This window comes from Lipomyces japonicus, assembly GCF_038497905.1.
Source record: "Lipomyces japonicus strain CBS 7319 unplaced genomic scaffold V1514scaffold_38, whole genome shotgun sequence".
NCBI classification, from domain to species: domain Eukaryota; kingdom Fungi; phylum Ascomycota; class Lipomycetes; order Lipomycetales; family Lipomycetaceae; genus Lipomyces; species Lipomyces japonicus.
This window is the reverse complement of record NW_027117850.1, coordinates 20899-35743: the sequence shown is the minus strand read 5'-3', so window position 1 is coordinate 35743 and position 14845 is coordinate 20899. Positions and strand designations below refer to the sequence as shown.

General features: G+C 40.4%; 4 protein-coding genes across 4 annotated transcripts; 1 reads left to right on the top strand and 3 right to left on the bottom strand.

Moving 5' to 3' along the window:
• Nucleotides 1-78: 78 nt before the first annotated feature.
• On the bottom strand, nucleotides 79-2298 carry V1514DRAFT_335153 (pectin lyase fold/virulence factor). Its single transcript, XM_066928339.1, has one exon. The coding sequence runs from the start codon at nucleotides 1797-1799 to the stop codon at nucleotides 159-161; it is 1641 nt and encodes a 546-aa protein (XP_066781887.1). The 5' UTR covers nucleotides 1800-2298; the 3' UTR covers nucleotides 79-158.
• Nucleotides 2299-2662: 364 nt separating this feature from the next.
• V1514DRAFT_284020 (uncharacterized protein) lies at nucleotides 2663-5783 on the bottom strand (the record flags this gene model as incomplete). The annotated part of the gene is made up of 3 exons (XM_066925138.1): nucleotides 2663-2796; nucleotides 2875-5186; nucleotides 5248-5783. The coding sequence occupies 3 exons, from the start codon at nucleotides 5781-5783 to the stop codon at nucleotides 2663-2665; spliced, it is 2982 nt and encodes a 993-aa protein (XP_066781886.1).
• A 763-nt stretch (nucleotides 5784-6546) lies between these two features.
• Nucleotides 6547-12997, top strand: V1514DRAFT_335145 (Sec23-binding domain of Sec16-domain-containing protein). The gene is made up of 6 exons (XM_066928338.1): nucleotides 6547-7324; nucleotides 7373-9202; nucleotides 9248-10408; nucleotides 10458-12092; nucleotides 12143-12297; nucleotides 12351-12997. The coding sequence occupies exons 1-6, from the start codon at nucleotides 6613-6615 to the stop codon at nucleotides 12666-12668; spliced, it is 5811 nt and encodes a 1936-aa protein (XP_066781885.1). The 5' UTR covers nucleotides 6547-6612; the 3' UTR covers nucleotides 12669-12997.
• Nucleotides 12769-14831, bottom strand: V1514DRAFT_310172 (amino acid permease-domain-containing protein). Its single transcript, XM_066925762.1, has 2 exons — nucleotides 14292-14831; nucleotides 12769-14245 (listed from the first exon to the last, which is right to left on the bottom strand). Exons 1-2 carry the CDS (start codon nucleotides 14633-14635, stop codon nucleotides 12877-12879), a joined length of 1713 nt encoding a protein of 570 aa, XP_066781884.1. The 5' UTR covers nucleotides 14636-14831; the 3' UTR covers nucleotides 12769-12876.
• Between the last annotated feature and the right edge of the window lie 14 nt (nucleotides 14832-14845).

Here is a 14845-nt window from a genome sequence, read left to right as displayed (position 1 = left end):
CAGCTAGTCATTCCTTTTTTCTTTTTTTCTTTCTTTAGGTATAACAAACCCCTTTCTACTCTTAATATTATCATAAAACACGTATATTTATTAACACATCAAAGCTCATTAAGTTCGTCTAATTTTACACTCATTGTATCATTTTTTCTGATTAAGCATTATTGAATAACCACAACGTTCTCCGCGAATTGCACTTTCGTAACCAAGGCCTGCGAAAGCTTATCAATCGGAGTGTCGGATCCCGGCACAATAATGTTGATCAGTGTCACATTAGATATTTGTGAGGTACCGTTATATCCGTAAATAAACGCATCTTTTCCTCCAAAGTCAAGGATGGTTACGTTTTCCACCAACACGTCAATAATGTTGGCAGCACCAGACGAAACACCAGGCGTACGATCGACTCTGGTGACCAGGGAAAGCCATGAACTAAAATAAAGGTCGTGGCCGACAACGATGCTTTCAATAAAAATATTTTTGTAATTCACGTTTTGAATGGTCGCGCTTGCTCGTGCTTCTTTGGAATCGATGCCAAGTCCAATGGCACCCTGATACAATGTAGAATCTAACACGGTGAAATTATCAAGACCATAATAATTTCCATAACCTACTTTCCATCCGATGCACCCGGTCCAGGCAATCGTGTTCGAAAACACGATATTTGTGTTTGGCACGAAGTCATCCGGCCAACTCTTCGCAATGTCGGTGGACTTGATCCAAGTTTTAAGAGAGTAGCTGTCGTCGCCAGACGCCACGAACCCATTGTTAACAACGACATTATCAGAATGCATAACGTCGATGCCATCGTTTTCTTGCATTTTGAGAGAGTTTAGAATTTTGACATTGCTAATTGTCACATTTTTGGACATGGTCGGAATAAACGCCCACGAACCAGATTCACGTAAAAGCGGCCCGTCAAACACAAAATTGCTGGTCTTGATTGGCACAATCAGGTTAGCTTCAAATGTATTTGACTCGAGTATGTAGTTTGCTCTGCCGTTGATCGTGCCTCGACCGTAGATGCCGACATTTTCGGAATCAAATTCGGTATATATCCACCATGTTAAATTACGATCTAACGCTGAGGTAAATTCATTGCGCTTGACTGTAAAGGCTTCATAAATTTCCACGTCATTCGAGAACTGCAAGACAGATCCAGCCTCGAGGTATAGCTTGGCATGTGACGGCAGCTTGATGTTACCAACCGTGTACACGCCAGGCGGAACGAAAACGACACCGCCGCCTACATTTTCCACGTCCGCAATGGCAGATTGGAAAGCATCCGTAGCAATTTGCACGCCAGATGAGTCGGCGCCGTAGTCGGTCACATTGAAAACGGACTCGGTCTCTTTTGATGGCACGTACTGCTCTGGTGGGTCAATAAGAATAACCAGTTCCTTAAGATCATCAATTTTGACAATTAGGTATTGCGGGCCATCAATGTCAAACCAAACGAGTCCGCCATCGGTTGTTGCAGAAATATTTAGCTTTCGAGGCGAAATGGTAACATTGCTAACATCTTGCAGCAAGAATATGGAGATTTTGCTTGTTTGAGAAGCATCGGCAAGGGAAAAATGAACATAATCGTAGTCATAAAAGCTTACGACCTCGACCAATTCTTCGTTATTGACCAAAACCGAAAACGTTTCAGAGTAATTGAAAACACCGGCAGGCAAGTTGTATGAATCAATATGCTGGAATGCGCGTGCCGTGGCTATTAGCGATAAAAGCCCTAGCAGCAGAAGCTGAAAATATCGGAAGTGCCATTGTGCACGAGGAACATGTGGAAGAACAGGCATCTATAACAAAAGAATAGATCTTTACCTACAAGAATAAATGGCATGCATGGTATATATAGATATAGATAGATATGCGTACATGCAAAAAAAAAAAAGCCAAAAAAGCCAAAAATAAAAAAAGCTTTGGCATTTCGGCATGGAATAATTGTTTTTACGCTACGTCAGTTCCCGCCGAATCACGCACGTTTCAAGTCCGCCGCGCCTCTTGTCAAATGCCGCATATTTGCAAATTTCACCTCCTTTTTTATTTTTTTCTTTTTTTTTTTTTGGGGTTGTTCTTATCGCTAGTTAGTTTTATTTTGTTTTATGTGCATTGATCTTATCTTGTTATGATATGTTTTTCTTTTTATTTTTTATTTCAGCTTATGCACGAGATACTAGAACTGTAATTTGGTTTATACTAATAAGTACTATGTAGTTTCGTAGAGAGTAGAATAACGTAATTAGTCCAGTATTTATACATATATGCAGTCGGTAGCGGTGGCAAACGAACGCTATGACCGGCCGGTGCAAAAATATTGTCAAATTCTTCAAAGTTGGTTGAATCAGGCTAGGCCGAAGTGCCATTTATACTTTGAACTGCATACACACCAACGTATATTATTTAATATAAACTTGTATTTAGCTTAGTTATATGTGCACTGTATAGTTATTAATAAGCACATACTACGAAAACATAATACCGCATGTTGAAAAAAAAATACAAATGTAGTGCTTGTGTGGAAAACAAAAAAATAAAAAGAATTCAAATATAAAATAAGAAAAAAAGAAAAAATTCCCCTCTAAAATGCTCATAATAAAAAAAATAAAAAAAAAAAAACAAATAATACAGTGAGTGGCTTTGGATCCGTGAACATCCTATTTTAGCGCACTTTTGCATAAGTTGGTGGCCGCACCCTCTTACCAATCACTTTTACCAGCCATATAGGCACCAGCGACGCTGCCAGACACACCGTCGTTTTCCAAAAAAATGGTCCCGTAGTAAGATATTGCAAATCTACACATCCAAAGTTAGCAATTCATCCAAAACACCAAATGAAAAACAAATTATTTTTTTTTCTTGTTTTGTTCGTACCAAAATATTCGCCAAGAAACGGAATAGACGCAATATATGCGCCAAGTGTAACAATCTCCGTTGCAATCATAATCTTGTTCCACGTGATAATTTCCATTGCAACCATAAGTAACTCGTTCAGGATAAGTGCGGTGAATGAGACCGATACCATCTGCAGGAACACCGACATGTCCAGACCAACCAAAAGCTGAGCAAGGCCTTGAATAATGCCGCCTTGAAATACCGAAATCAAGACCCATACAAAAAACGTAAAGTACGACAACGACCGGCCCTCTGTTAACTCCTTGTAAAGCTCTGGATATAGCTCCGCGAGATCTTCGTCTACATCCCGATCAAGTACCATTGAAAAAACAGGCATCATCGTGTAGATTGTCGCATAACCAACAAGAATCAATCCCTGATACAATGCCAGCGGCTCAAACGACGACGAAATCGAGTAGACGGCTTGTGCAACCGAAATGATTAGGCCACGATGTATAATAAATTGTGCCAACTTCGCTGATTGTTTGTACGAATTCCGGCCATGCCACACAAGAAGTTTCGTAAGGTAACAAAACTGAAGAATCGAAAAATCCGCCGCAAGTGAAGCTTGCCTGCCTTCTTTGCCTACAATACCCACGCCCACGTCGGCAGCTTGAATCATGCTCACATCATTACCACCATCACCAATACAGCACACCCGCTTCTTGGAGAATTCTTTAATAAGCTTAGCAATCTCAGCCTTTTGCGTTGGCGAGCACCGGCACGCAATAACAGCCGGTAACTTGATTGCAACCTCTATGAACTCTAACTTGTAGCTCTCCAAGAAGAACGCAAGTGATTCACCGTCAATCAAAAGGCAACAATCTGTTTTCGTTCGCAAGTATTCCAGCTCGTCATAAGCATCCTCTGATCTATTTAAGCCCGTGATAGTGTGAATATATTGCCCACGAGCAACTAATTTTGCCGATACTGCAACGCATCTTGCCGTTTCCACTTTGTCACCCGTCAACATCCATATTTTGATTCCCGCATTTCGAAGAAGCTCAAGCGATGGCTTCACGTCGTTTTGCAACCTGTCTTCTACTCCGGTCAATCCAAGAAGTTCTAAATCCTTCTCCAGATACTCCTCAACTACTCGACCCATTTCTCCATCGCGGTCTTTCATCATTAGTGACGCGGCCGTGTATTTCTCTAAAAATACGTTATATGCCTCTGATGTGAGCCTCTTTCGTCCTACAACTAGTGTACGTAAACCCTCGCGTGCCATATTGCCAGTCTCCTCTTCAAGCCAATCATTTTTCTGCACAATTCGCGCCATTACTGAGTCCGCTCCCTTTTCGAAAAACCAAATTTCATCCTTCTCCGAATCGCTCACAACTATCCCCATTCTCTTGGTCTCTGAAGAAAATGGAAAAATTTGCAAAATCTCTAATTTCTGTTCGATTTTGGTGCCTTCATGCAAAAGAGCAATCGACGTGCGATCACGCTTAGCCAAGGTTAAACCAACGGACTCGGTCCACTTGACAATAGCAACCTCATCAGGAGAAGCTGCTTGATATGAAATAACGTCGTTGTCATAAACAGGAGTAACGTTATGGCACACTGCAAGCGCAAAAACAACATCTCGGACACGGACACCAATGTCTCGGCGACTTCGAGTACTGTGATGACCATCCTTAACGTAGGCGACAACTTCATCCATCGCCTCTCCAGCATATGACACAGTTCCTACATGAATCTTTTTCAATTCCATCTCATTCTGTGTCAATGTACCCGTTTTGTCAGTCAATAAATACTCAATCCTGCCCAGATCCTCTGGAATTGTGGACGTGCGAACAATTGTCTCAGGAATGGACTTGTCATGCTCGATAAGAAATGCGTACACACTCTTTCCAAGATCCAGGTTCACCCTAAGAGATACTGGAATAATAGAAGAAAACAAAACCAAAAATCGGAAAATATTAATGTACCATCGGTCTCTGAATCCACTCAATCCCACGAGTAACAACGAAAGTAAAAACACGCATATGCACAAAATTTTAGAAAGTTTATTGATTTCAAGCTCAAGGAGCCCAGTCTTAAGCCGTGCCTTGGAAGTGTTCATAGCTTGCCTAGTCTCGACACCGGTATAAATAATACATCCCACCGCGTGACCAGATGCCAAAACGGTGTTTGCCCATAGTGTGTTGTCAATCGACAGGGGCAAATTAGAGGTCTCAAAATTTAATCTTCCTAAAAAACTGTGAATTGATTTCGACGGTGCAGTAGCTAAAATTTGAATATTCGAAAGATGTTCATCTGGAAGTGACTGCGTAAGGGGACAGGCAATTCTAAATATAATTAATTATGTCGACAATTAAATACCAATTAGAAAATTAAAAAAAAAAATACCGTAATTTCCAATCAGTTTCACCATCAAGTTGATCGGTTCTAATAAATGTTTCTCCGTTTGCTTCTGATGATTTTAAAAGGATCATATCTGCGGGTACGCGCTGGTCTTTCTGAACCAGAACTAAATCTCCAACCTTTAGGTCCCTAGCCCGTACCAAATCACTTTTACCCAAAATTTCATAACCTTCTTTATTTGCTTCCGCATCTCGTCTACGTCTGGAAATATCATCCAGAGCTTCTTTTGACATTGTCACAAACAAAACAAATGCCAGAGGAAGAACGTACGATGACAAATACCCTATTCGAAGAGAGGGAACGATTTGAGATAATGCAACAATAAGGAAATAAAGATTAATAAAAAATTTGAATTGTTCGTATAAAATGTATGGAATGAATGTAAAAGGATTGTATTTGGCGTTGCTAATCGCGTTTGATGGATATTTCTTGGCTGCTTTGAAGAATGGTACGATAACCCGGGACGGTCCGGATGATTCTGGTTCTTCAGACTCATGGTCGTCCTGATCAATTTTGCTCATTAGTGGAACTCCATCTTCATTGGCTTCCTCGCCGATGCGGATGGCGACATCCCCTGATGATGAGCGATAATCAGCAGCGTCGACGAAATCCTTATACGACGAAGAAGGCATCGTTCGAAGCGTAATCGCTGAAGTAGACGAGGCAAAAGATATGCGGCGTGTATCTGTCGCTCCAATTTGATGTGATTGATGAGATGTTGATGAAAGCGGTGCGACCAGAAGTGGATCGCTCTGACCCGACGGCATACGTATTAAACGTGCCGTTTATGATAAGTCTACTGAGTCAGATATTATCGTCCACAATACAAGAAATTAAATTTCAAATATATAGACTATACTGACATTCAAACCTGCTCAACTATAAAGGCGTGAGCAGAGCAATCCTTTTTGTAAGTCAAAAGTCCAACGATTCCTCTCGCGAAAGTTGTTTTCACAAGTGGGCGATAATAAAGTTTACTTGGATTGAATAAACATAGTAACTATGATATAATGTACTGTAAAACATACAAGCCTCTGCAAATCAGTCTACAGGCTACTTACACAACTAAAATAATCTTATAAATATATTATAGAGTAACGGCCTATACGTTAGATGTTGTAACATTGTTCCAGCAATTACATATAACAAGTTATATAGTTATGTGCAATTCACCGATCAATGCTGCTGCATATATAGCGCATTGATGATGCATTTATATGCAGAAAGGGTTTTGTGTAGATTGGTCACCTGACTTTCCACGTCCATTAACCGTCTCCATACGTCCAGTAATTCATATACTTGCAAGGAATCAATTCCAGAATTTTTTTTTTGTTGTAAAAATAGAGCATCATGGAAATTTCAGTTTCAGAGGCACACGTGTCTTCTGCTGAAACGACTGTAGATGAAGCGGCTTTGGTTTCGACAGAAAGAGAGTCAAGCCTTGAGACCGAACCAGCAAGCAGTCAACATTTTAAGTCCACTAGTGATAGCAATGCGCTATCAGAAAACTCAGCAGTAGTTTTAAATGATGTTGAATTACCTCAAGATAAATTGGTTTCCGAGAATTCTGACGTGGTTCCAGATTCTACTATCGTCGATTCCCCTGGCGTGCCGCACATTGATGTGGCATCAAACCGTTCTTCTGCTGAATCAGAAAATCAACTGGACGAGCCAGATATTGAGAACATTGAATTGAAACATGCAGTAGTAGCTTTGAGCGATACTAAATTGCCTCAAGATTCTACTAGCATCGCTTCTTCTCCGTCCACAGAAATCGAAGCAACTTTAAGCGACATATCGGATTCAGAAAACATCCAGACGACCAAATCTACAGCAAATGAGAATATTATTACGCTAGATTCAATAGTGGCTGCAGATGATGCTATATTGCCCCATGATTCTGCTAGTGGTTTATATTCTGCCCCAAGCCTTGATGCGGCGTTAAATCCTACATCAGAATCAGATGATAACCCGAAAGTTGATTCTGTCATTGATGAGAAAATCGAGGTGGTAACAGCCACGGAAGTTTCAAATCAAACTGTATTATCTCAAGGCTCTTCTGGTAAGTCATGATTAAGCTAGCCAAGTTTGTTCCTACTTAACGTTTTAGTTGATGAAGTATCAGAAAAAATTGAACAGTTTGGAATTAATGATAGAGACAAGAGCTCCACAACTATTACCGAACAATCAGTTCTGCCTACAATGATAGAATCTGAAAACTTAAAGATTGAGCGAGTTCCTAAAGTAGATGATCAGGCAAATGAGAAGGCTAGTAATAATGATCAATTTTCCGTATTTGCAACCTCTGCCGATGATCCAGGATCTTCAACTTTTTTTGACAAAGTAGTCTCGCAATTTGATGAAACCCTAAGATTGTCAGGTCGAGTGGATGTTAACGAGGATCCACAACCATTAGTCAATTCGCATGACTCTGAAAGTTATTTTAAAACTCAACAGAGTCAAGAAAATAACTATTTCGCTACACAAGAAGATGATGTTCAACCTAACTATGATCCGTTTGCTAATAAAGATTATTCAGGGACATTAGAGCCCGAAGAACATCTGTTCTGGAATGAAACCACAAAGAATAGTGCACAAAGTGAGATTAAGGGCGATGCGGATTTGGAGTTTGAATTTGTCAAAGCAGAGGCCAATCCTTTTGACAGTGGTTTAATTAGCTTGGAGGGCGGAATTGATGAAAAAGCTTTAAACGATAGTACTAACTCATCACCTTCAGAATTGAAATTTGACTCAAATCTTGACTTTTTGTTGGAAGATGACGATTTTTTGGATTCTGATGACGAAAACCATAATGTGGAAACTACTCCTTCATATCAAACTTTGGTTCAGTCACCTTCCGGTTATGCTCCTCAACATGATATTTCTGCGCCATCAATTTATGCTCCTGTGCAACAAAAACCTTTCGCGTCTTCAAACTATGCTTCTCAGGCCACCGCAGATTTATCTTCATATCCACATATGGAAGCACAATCTGCTAATAATATTTACTCGCAGCTTCAGTCAGCTCCACCGAAAAAACCGTCGTCAAATTCATTTTTCGCTGATTTGCCAACAATATCAGATCCCAGGCTTACCAATACTATTTCTGCGTTTGAACATATGGTTAATGGCGACACTCTTATTAACAACCATACAACGACTGCAAGTCATGGGTCTCATGTTTATTCTTCTCCATTTGATGCGCCAGAATCAAACGTTCTTTCAAAACATCATTCTCAAGCAGCAGTACCAGCTCATACACAACCGCCGCGAAGCTCTTCAGCAGCTGCACATTCCGATTTTTTTGCTGAATTACCGTTAAAGTCTAATCCACTCGAATTTTCTGAAATTTTGAGCTCCACCCATGCCCCGGCTGCAGATGTGGTACCACTGACTGATTTAACGCAATTTTTGGAATCTCGGGCAGTATCACCATATGCCCCTATTAAGCCGATATTATCTTCACCTGCGGTTAATCATTACGAAAATAGTCAGATCGTCTTGCAACAAGAGGTTAATAAATATGCTCCAGCTCACACAGCCGGGCCTTCTGTTTTTAATCCTTACGTTCCACAGGCGGTGCCCGCACCTTTGGTGCCTCCGCCAGAGCAATCAAGATACGTGGTCCCGCCACCTTCCGCGCCATCGACTTCAGTATCTCCCGTTGTGAATCCTTATGCGCCTGTATCTCAGCCTGCAGATGTTTCTAAACCACCGTTTTCCTATTTGTCCCAGCTTCAATCTAGGGATAGATACTTTAACTCTACTGAACCGGCAGTTGGTGCAAATGTTGACGTTTCTCAGCTACAGCATAGTAGCTCCTATTCCACTTCACCATCAAACAGTCGATATCTACCACAAACCGATAACAAAACGCTACATGCATCTTTTAAGAACATTACGGCTCCAAGTAGCCCTCCTCAAACATATAATCAACCACGTGAGTCTCTTTTTTTTAAAAAAAAAATTGTTCTAAAAGATATAGCTTTTACACAACCAACAGAAGCAAAATCAATTTTGCCTTCACAATTTAAGATGTCAAACATACCGCCGAACGTGGCTTCTTCGACAGAAAACGATTTACATCACGTTCCAATAGTCACATCGGCTCCGCCTCAGCCATACGGGCAATTGCCGACACAGCAACAGCAACGTCCGGGCATTTCAGGATACACTGCTCCAAGTCGCTCTTCATCTTACGGCTACCAACCAAGTCATCAATCTGTCAAATCTATAGGTTCGGAGATTGTTGCTATACAGCCTTCATCACGATTAGTCAGTGCGCACACAAAAGCATTACTTACCCCTCAGGAACCCGTCATACCATATGTGCCGTCGTCTAATCGATCTGTCTATCCAACTTCACACGCACTATTTTCATGGGGAGCAAATGGAAAAATAGTTACGATATTTCCGTTGAAGAACAATAACCTTGGATACACATCTGAAAATCTTTCATTTAGCACTTCTAAAGTTCAAATTAGAAATGCAAAAGACTTTATATTTGGTGTTAATGGTGACATTAATTTGAAATTTCCTGGTCCAGTTTTTTCTCCAGGTTCTAAAAGTGCGAACAAGACAAAGAAGAAAGAAGTGCTTAAGTGGATGGACGAAAAAATTCAAACGATTGATAATGAATCATATTCTGCAACTGGCCAGGAAAAAGTTCAATTGAAGGAAAAAAATATACTATGGAAGTCTGTGCGACTAGTCCTAGAATGTGACGGCTCTCTTGAAGGAACATCTGAACTGGAGAATAAGATTCGCATGATTCTTACTCCTGGATTAAGTGATGATGCTAATTCTGATGGTTATTCAAGTTTTTCTAATGCTGGTGATTTATACGCCAAGCATGTCGGAGGCACAGCTCTTGTCTCACATGATACTGCGTCTAAAGGAAAGATTGATGCGATTTCAGAGATTAAACAATTTTTATTAAGAGGGAACCGCGAAGGTGCAGTGTCTGCTGCTCTGGATAATCGTTTATTTGAGCATGCGATGCTCATATCTAGCACAATAAGCAAGCAAAGGTTCAGGGAGACAGCACGAGAATTTGTAAGATCAGAGATCTCATCTCTTGGATCTCTTGATTATCATAGCTTGGCGTTAGTATATGAAGTGTTTGCTGGCTTAGGGGCAGAATCTGGTATGATGATATTTTCTGAATATGAAACGTATTGCTAATATTAATCAAGTGGATGATTTATTACAACCCGGATCCAACATGCCTATTATACCAGCTAACGCATTATCTATTGAAGCTCCAGCGCATTTGACAAAATGGAGTGAAAGTTTAAGTATGATTCTTTCAAATCGATCAGAAGGTGACACTACAGCTGTGTACTCTCTCGGAACTCTACTCGCCAGTTATGGATTTACATATGCTGCGCATACTTGTTTTCTTTTTTCTCGTTCTCTTGCAATTTTCGGACCAATTGATGACGCTAGGTCGGCATTTACACTTGTCGGAGCAGATTACACTAAAAATCCCTTGTTATTTTCTAAAGATCTTGACTCTATAATACTTAGTGAAATATATGAGCTCGCGTTATCATTGGGCTCCAATACAGTAAATGGAGGCCTAATACCACATCTTCAATTATTTAAGCTGCAGCATGCATTGATCTTGGCTGATTATGGACTTCTTGCAGATGCACGAAAATTCTGTGATCATATTCAAGCGGAAATTAAGGTGACGCCAAAAACAATGTTCGTCTATAATAAATCATTTATCCAGAGTGTTCGTGACCTGGGACATCGTCTTTCAGAGTCACCAACAACAGGTTCAAGCTGGCTAGGAAGTAAATTGAGTAAACCTTCATTAGACAAAGTGTGGGGCCAACTTGACAAGAGCTTTGCCAAATTTGTTTCTGGGGATGATGATGATACTCCTGATGGTAATGGACAAGGGGAAAAAAATGACGGAAGATTTGGAAAGATTGCATCAAGTCCGGCCATTTCTCGACCACAGTCGGCATTGGACATTTCTGGAATAAATAATTTCAGTCCGCAATATGTGCCATCCCAGACTCCTCCGAATACTTCTAATTCTTATAATCCAAGGTCGTATGGATCATCTCCTTCTTCTGTAAGGGCCTCAGTGTACGTGCAACATGATCAGCCTACTGACATTGTTGGGGGTTATCATGCGGCTAATAGCCAATTTGCTTATGACCATTACAGAGTTTCTTCGCCTGGATCTCAAACTTCTTCCGCGGCTCCATTCGAATCAAGATCAAGTTTTGAGATTTCATCACATGAATTGCGATCACGTAGGGAATCCTATGAAAGAGTCAATAGAGAAAGCGAACAAGAGTCTATTTCATACGAACCTTCAAATGCAGATTATACTTCTTTATCGTATCCTACATCTATAAATGCCTATCAATCAAGCGATGGTTTGCGGAAGACTTCTTATGGGTACGAGCCACCGTCTACGAAATTCGAGCCACCTTCTACGTCATACAATCCATCATTCACGTCGTACGAACCGCCGTCTACAGCTTACCAACCGCCATCAACTATCTACGAGCCACAATTGGTGGCATCTGAATATGAAAATCCCTCAGAAGTTAATTTGCAACAAGCAGATATTTATAACGCTACTTCGGTGGAGGAGAATCAAGCGTCATATGTGGGTTACGAACCAAATGGTGGTGACGCAGCCGAAATAGTAGACAACATTGCCCGGGAAAGTTATTTAGATGATGAATTTGAAGATGATCTAGGACTAGGAAATAATGCACTACAAAAGAAGACACCAGAAGTTGCCGAAGAAGAGGAAAAAGAAAAGAAGGAAGTTAATAAAGAACAGGTTGATAAGCTACAAGGTAAGTCGTGACACTGAAATCGATTCTTAACACTAGCTAAAGGTGAACAGAGGGAAAACCACAATCTAAAGGCTGGTTTGGATGGCTAAGAAAAGGAAATGATCAGGAAGGGCAGCAACAGCAACAGAAAGCTATCAGAGCAAAATTAGGAGAAGAGAATTCTTTTTACTATGACCCGGAACAGAAAAGGTGGATCAATAAAAAGGTAAGCTGAAGCAATTTTAAATTAGTTTATTGAATTTACTTTAACATTTATAGGCGTCGTTAGATAATGCCCCCGCAGCTGTGCCTCCTCCGCCACCGAAGAAAAAACTTGCGCCCTCTACTACGCCAGAACCTACGTCTATGACTTCGTCTCTTTCAACAGCACGGTCTCCCGTACCAGGTCCGCCGATCGCGTCACAGTCTTCGACTAGTCTACCATTTAGAAGCGGCCTTACTCCTCCGACTTCTGGTAGTCAGGCCCGATTACCTCCATCAAATAGTATGCCATCACTCACAGGAATGCCAGAAATACCTTCTGGAACTAGGACTACGAGAAAGAGACCAAAGTATATTCCACCTCCGGCGTTATAAAGTACGGCCCGTTGATGGTTTTTATATTCGGTTAAACCACGGAATTTTTTCTTATTGTGCTGTATTCACTGTTTTCGGATTTCATCATTTTAAATATTGCGTACATATTTACACTAATTTAATAACAATGTTACGTATAATATGACATGATGAGTTAAAATTAGTTCCTCCTATTTCTATTCAAACTTTTCTGTATTGCATAATTCTATTACATCGATAAGGGAACATTTGTGGTTTGGTCTCGTACTTTTGGCTTGAAAAATCTACCAAAAAGCGGCATGTTATATAATCCACCACCTGCTCGCAAATAATAGATTGGGATACCAAGCAAAACAAACAACGCCGCGAATAATGCTTCCATTGGAGCAGAAAATATTCCACGTGATATTAAAAACAATGCGACGCAACAAAATAATATGGGAGTCGTGATAAATGTCTTGTAAGGTCGTTCTAATTGCGGTTCGCGGACCCTTAGAACAATAACCCCAAGGACTGTTAAGAAATAAAACACATATCCTGCCACCCCGTAGAAAGTAAGAAGTGTTTTGAATTCACCAGCCAGAATAAACAAAATCGTCAACGCAGCTTGAAGTATCAATGCATTAATTGGCGTATCTGTACGCTTGTTGATTTTTCCGAACATAGAAGGCAAAAACCCGTCTTTTCCAGAAACATAGACAAGCCTAGCAGAGGTAAATGCGATTGCATTTAATGCTCCAAAGCATGAAAGAGCTACCGTAATTGTAAATACTATCGCACCCACTCTACCAAATACAAGTTCTCCAAATGCTAGGCCAATTGTGCTTGACTTCTTTAGCTCAGAGCTTGGTAAAACAATATAGTAAGCTAAATTTGCAGATAAATAAGATATGATGACAATTGGCATCGAATAATGAATAACTTTGGGCAAATCTCGACTGGCATTTTTCATTTCCGCAGCAACATAATTTAGATTATCCCAGCCGTCAAATGCCCACAGCCCAGCATATAGTGCGATTGCATAATTGCCAAGAGAATCAGATGAACCATAAAACCAGCCTTCTGAAAAATTGCCTGCCCCTTTCCCTAGAAGCCAATATATAATTCCAATTACAGTAACAACAACCAATGACCCAATTTTTATAAATAAAAATATATCCCCTGTCCTTGTTCCCAAACGAGTACTAATAATATTGATAAATGTAATTAATAAAATAGCAGCAATCCCAACAAGTTTGTTGAACCAAACAGGCGAATATGTTTGTCCTGTTTCCCCGTGGTTTATACCGTCGTGTGTACTACTCGGTGAAAATATTAAGCGTCCCATATACTCCGCAAATACGATTCCAATAATTGCCGTGCTACCAGGTTTAAGAATAATGATTGCAGTCCAAGCAAAGAGAAATGCTGGTAGTGGGCCAAAAATGTGATGTAAATATGCTTGTGCTCCACCATTGAGTGGGATTGCGGATCCCAATTCAGCATAAGACGATGCTCCAGTCCAGACTAGAAGTCCAGCGATTAGCCATACAATTATTGAAGCTCCAGGTGATCCCGCTTGAGAATCTACTTGACTAGGCGATGAAAAAATTCCCGACCTATCAAATTAGGACATTGAAAATGATACAATAATAACAATCTCACCCGATTTGAAGGCCAATAACGAGACTGAGCCCGTTCAGTACTGTAAGCTTCTTCTGCTTTTCTAATGGTAATGCTTGTCCGTTTCCATTTTCTGCACTAGCTGCCAGTGGAATCAAATGATCCCCGTAGTTAAACAATGACTCGGCATACGACTCTCGGCGAACATTTTCAAAAGACAAGTGTTGTCGTAAATCTTCGTCATCTTCAAAATCAAAATGAGACAAACGATCCGCTGAGCCTCTAGATGAAGAAGCATCGCCATCTAATTCGGAAGAGGAAACTAACGATGCTAATTCAAAAGAATCTCTAGATTGTAATGGAGTGTGCTTCGGTTGTGATGGCATTTTTTTGCTACTAGAGATAAATGATGCTGGTTCTCCTAAATTACTAGACGTTACTCCGCAATTTATCTGTGCTATTCCATTCTAATATCAAATAGTATTAGACACTGGCAAAAATACCAGTTAAAAACGGCTATCGAGGGTTTTTGAACAAGGACCCTTAAAGGATGAATGAGATTAAGCGTTGAATGTATTTCGCGCTAAAACAAAAAA

What these genes read in the sequence shown, in the direction of transcription:
- V1514DRAFT_335153 (XM_066928339.1), bottom strand. Translation starts at nt 1,799, where the DNA reads ATGCCTGTTCTTCCACATGTTCCTCGTGCACAATGGCACTTCCGATAT.
- V1514DRAFT_310172 (XM_066925762.1), bottom strand. Translation starts at nt 14,635, where the DNA reads ATGCCATCACAACCGAAGCACACTCCATTACAATCTAGAGATTCTTTT. An exon ending in GTTATTGGCCTTCAAATCGG is followed by an intron (nt 14,246 to 14,291) that starts GTGAGATTGTTA and finishes CTAATTTGATAG; the next exon opens with GTCGGGAATTTTTTCATCGC.
- V1514DRAFT_335145 (XM_066928338.1), top strand. Translation starts at nt 6,613, where the DNA reads ATGGAAATTTCAGTTTCAGAGGCACACGTGTCTTCTGCTGAAACGACT. An exon ending in TCAAACATATAATCAACCAC is followed by an intron (nt 9,203 to 9,247) that starts GTGAGTCTCTTT and finishes TAAAAGATATAG; the next exon opens with CTTTTACACAACCAACAGAA. An exon ending in ACAGGTTGATAAGCTACAAG is followed by an intron (nt 12,093 to 12,142) that starts GTAAGTCGTGAC and finishes AAAGGTGAACAG; the next exon opens with AGGGAAAACCACAATCTAAA.